This window comes from Octopus bimaculoides, chromosome 5 (assembly GCF_001194135.2).
Source record: "Octopus bimaculoides isolate UCB-OBI-ISO-001 chromosome 5, ASM119413v2, whole genome shotgun sequence".
Taxonomy (NCBI): domain Eukaryota; kingdom Metazoa; phylum Mollusca; class Cephalopoda; order Octopoda; family Octopodidae; genus Octopus; species Octopus bimaculoides.
In genome coordinates this window covers 52973425-52976684 of record NC_068985.1, presented here as the reverse complement: position 1 = coordinate 52976684, position 3260 = coordinate 52973425, and the positions used below count along the sequence as shown (strand labels likewise).

The 3260-nt window shown below is 36.3% G+C and overlaps 1 protein-coding gene across 1 annotated transcript in view; it reads right to left on the bottom strand.

Moving 5' to 3' along the window:
• LOC106883855 (scavenger receptor cysteine-rich type 1 protein M130) overlaps window positions 1-3260 on the bottom strand; it is a 105302-nt gene that overhangs the window by 37557 nt on the left and 64485 nt on the right. The window contains exons 15-16 of the mRNA XM_014934994.2: window positions 1857-1934; window positions 480-654 (exon numbers count right to left, since the gene is read on the bottom strand). Coding sequence (XP_014790480.2) covers window positions 480-654; window positions 1857-1934 — 253 coding nt within the window. The remainder of the gene's footprint in view (window positions 1-479; window positions 655-1856; window positions 1935-3260) is intronic.

The following is a 3260-nucleotide window of genomic DNA, read 5'->3' as shown; positions in this document are numbered from 1 at the left end:
TATATATATATATATATATATATATATATTTGTGTGTGTGTGTGTGTGTGTAAGTGTACACTCACACACAGTTCTTTAGTTACGAAACTCCGTTTTAAAGAGACTACAGTTCAGATAACCCCTTCCTGAAAGTGTCTAGAACAAATACATCTACAGAAATAAAGGTCCAACTAGATCAATCTATAAACATCTAAAGTACACAAACGCACAAAACTAATTTCTCGCTTGGAAGTAAACCACTCTAAATCTAATATGAAATACAAGAAGAAACCAACCTTGGTTTAGGAGTAATTATTTCTCCTCACCAACAAATAAGATCCAAGGGACTTCTACCCCTCATCGAAGAAACTCGACTAACGGAATTCCAACCTATTTACCCAGACAGCAAAACCAACCCCTCAGCATCTCAAACATAATTATGAACCCCGATAATTTATACCAACGAAGAAACCCGAACTATATATTTCCAACCAATTTACCCAGATAGCAAAATCAGGCTCCCAGCAATCCTAATATAATTAAGAGCACTGATAATTCTACCAATCAAATTACAGTAAACATCTTTTAGACCGAGTCTAGAGAAACAGGGGCACACGTTGGAACAAAACATACAGGAGAAACCCAAAGTAATGAATTTATCAATGAAAACTATCTCTGCAACAAAAATCAGTATACTAATTAAGGGATTAAAATTTATCCGAACCCCACGAAGATCTAACCAGAATGGAATTAAAGACAATATTTTGGAATTCTGAAGAAAACTACGACTCACAGAAGCGCTAATTAACTACAGCAATGAGGATGAATCACTAATGAAAAACAGAAGCAATTATCTTCCGCTTAAAGTTAGGAATAAAACAGTTAACTTCTGCGACCATATTCAAAATTTCTCAAATACTTTCCATCAGCGAAAAATTAATTCAAACCTCAACAATCTCGAATGGAAAAATCTAGAAATAATACATTTCTAAATCTCTCAGAGAGATTTATGCAGTAGTGATACGATGAAGTAGTTGTATGCTGTCAACTTAATGTGACTGTCCGCTGAAAAGAATAATACTACTGTTGGTTAGACCTAGGAAGCTGCATCGCTTCCTGTCGGCCTTGACACATTTCCTGTGTCCTTGTTTACAAGAGGGAGACAAGCAGGTCATGCTACTCCAGACTAATGACGAGCAAACACTCAGAAACATGTCTCTGGATGCAGGCTTAGCTGGGTGGAGGTACTTGTCTGCCTCTTGTAAACATAAGGACACAGGAAATGTGTCAAGGCCGACAGGAAGCGGTGCAGCTTCCTAGGTCTAACCAACAGTAGTACTATTCCCTTCAGGGGACTGTCACATTAAGTTGACAGCATACAAGTACTTCATTGGAAAAATCTAATTGAGCTACAAAACGACTAAGAATTGACAATTAAAGAAGCAGACAAAAGAAGTACTATAGTTCTGATGGACACAGAGTACTACAAAAACCTAATATTATCCATGCTAGAAAACGATACCTTCTGCGGAAAAGCTGTAAACTATAAACAACAAAATACAATGAAAAATGTTGCATCCTTAATTCATCTACATGGAAAAGGCCCCACAGAAAAAGAAATAGATTACATCACAAACGTTAAATGTAAACCTAATGTTTTTTACGGCCTACCTAAAATACTCAAGAGCAAGATGATTAATGAAGCCTGCAAACAATTACCAGGCAAATACATAAAAAGCTTAGCGCCAAAAGATTTAAAGTTAAGACCCATTATAGCTAGCCCAGCCTGTGCAATTTTCTAGACATCCTACTGAAATACTTGCTGAAATATATCAAAAGGTTCGTTAGAGATGATTCAGACATGCTTAAGCACCTACCAAAAACAACTAATGAAGAGACATTATTGGTTTCCTTCGATGCTGTTAATTTAATCTTTACACCAACATCCCATATGACTATGAAATAGAAGCAATAAAACTTTGACTGGAAAAGTATCCCGAAGTACTTCTGGAACGCATAAACCAGGTTTTTATTATTGAAACTTTAAAATTTATACTTCAGAAGAATTATTTCCTATTTGGTGACATCTACTATCGTAAAAAATGTGGAATTGCGATGGGAACGAAAGCAGCCTCTGTACTTGCGAACCTAATAAAGGGATATTTTGAATTCACCATATATGAAGTGTCATAGCAAAAATATGGAAAAAATACCTGGATGACTACTTTATCATTTAGAAGGAAACCTTTGATAAACTGTTGGAATTTAAATCAATACTAACTAATATAATCCCTAACATTCAATTTACAATTCAATATAGCAAAGAACAGCTCCCTATGACATTTCTCATAAACCAACGGACTCGAATCAATGTCTCCTGTTTAGCTCATGCCATCCGAAACACACCAAAAGAAATGTCCCCTTTAATGTAGCAAAAAGGACTTGCACAATAGTGTCTGATGGAAATACTCGGGACCTTCGTCTTCAAGACCTCAGAACAGTACTAACTGAAAGACAATATCCACCCTCACTTATGGACGATGGAAGTAAGCGTGCTAAGAAATTAGGCATTAAAACACTAAGGGTAACGAAGCGCAACACCACTTTTCATATCAAAACACTACCGTATATATCAACTCACGACCCTAGAAACAATGAGGCATACAACACTCTTGTACAAAACCTACCTATGCCAAAATGAATAACATTCTGAAAACAAATTCATCAAATGCAAAAAGCAACACAAATCGCTGAAAAGACCTCTAACAAATGCGAACCTTTACACAACAACCACGAAATCAACGGTTAAAAAATGTGGATGCCCAAACTGTGGAACATACCCCAACCTATTGGAAGCCTCTGAATTCCTATTCAAGCCAGGAGAGAGGTTCACGATTAAAACCAACTTCACTTGTACTTCTGAGAAACTAATTTATGTTATAAGCTGTTCGTCTTGTGGTCATCACTATACAGGACAGACGAGTATGACACTGAGACGGAAAACCACACCACATAAGGAACAGCTACGGTTCCCGCAATACAACCAGATTCCTTTGAGTGAACACATAGAGAGATGTGCAGGTAATATCCAACCAAACTTCACAGTTTCACCGTCTACCAGTGCAAAGAATCAATTTCTGTACAATAAAGTTTAAATAAAGAAAATTAGTTCATCAAAAAATACAGAACACGACTAAATATGATCGCATAACCAACTTTGGTCTCAGTATATATTTTAATTCATGATCACATACCCATCATTGTAAATATTCCATCTCATT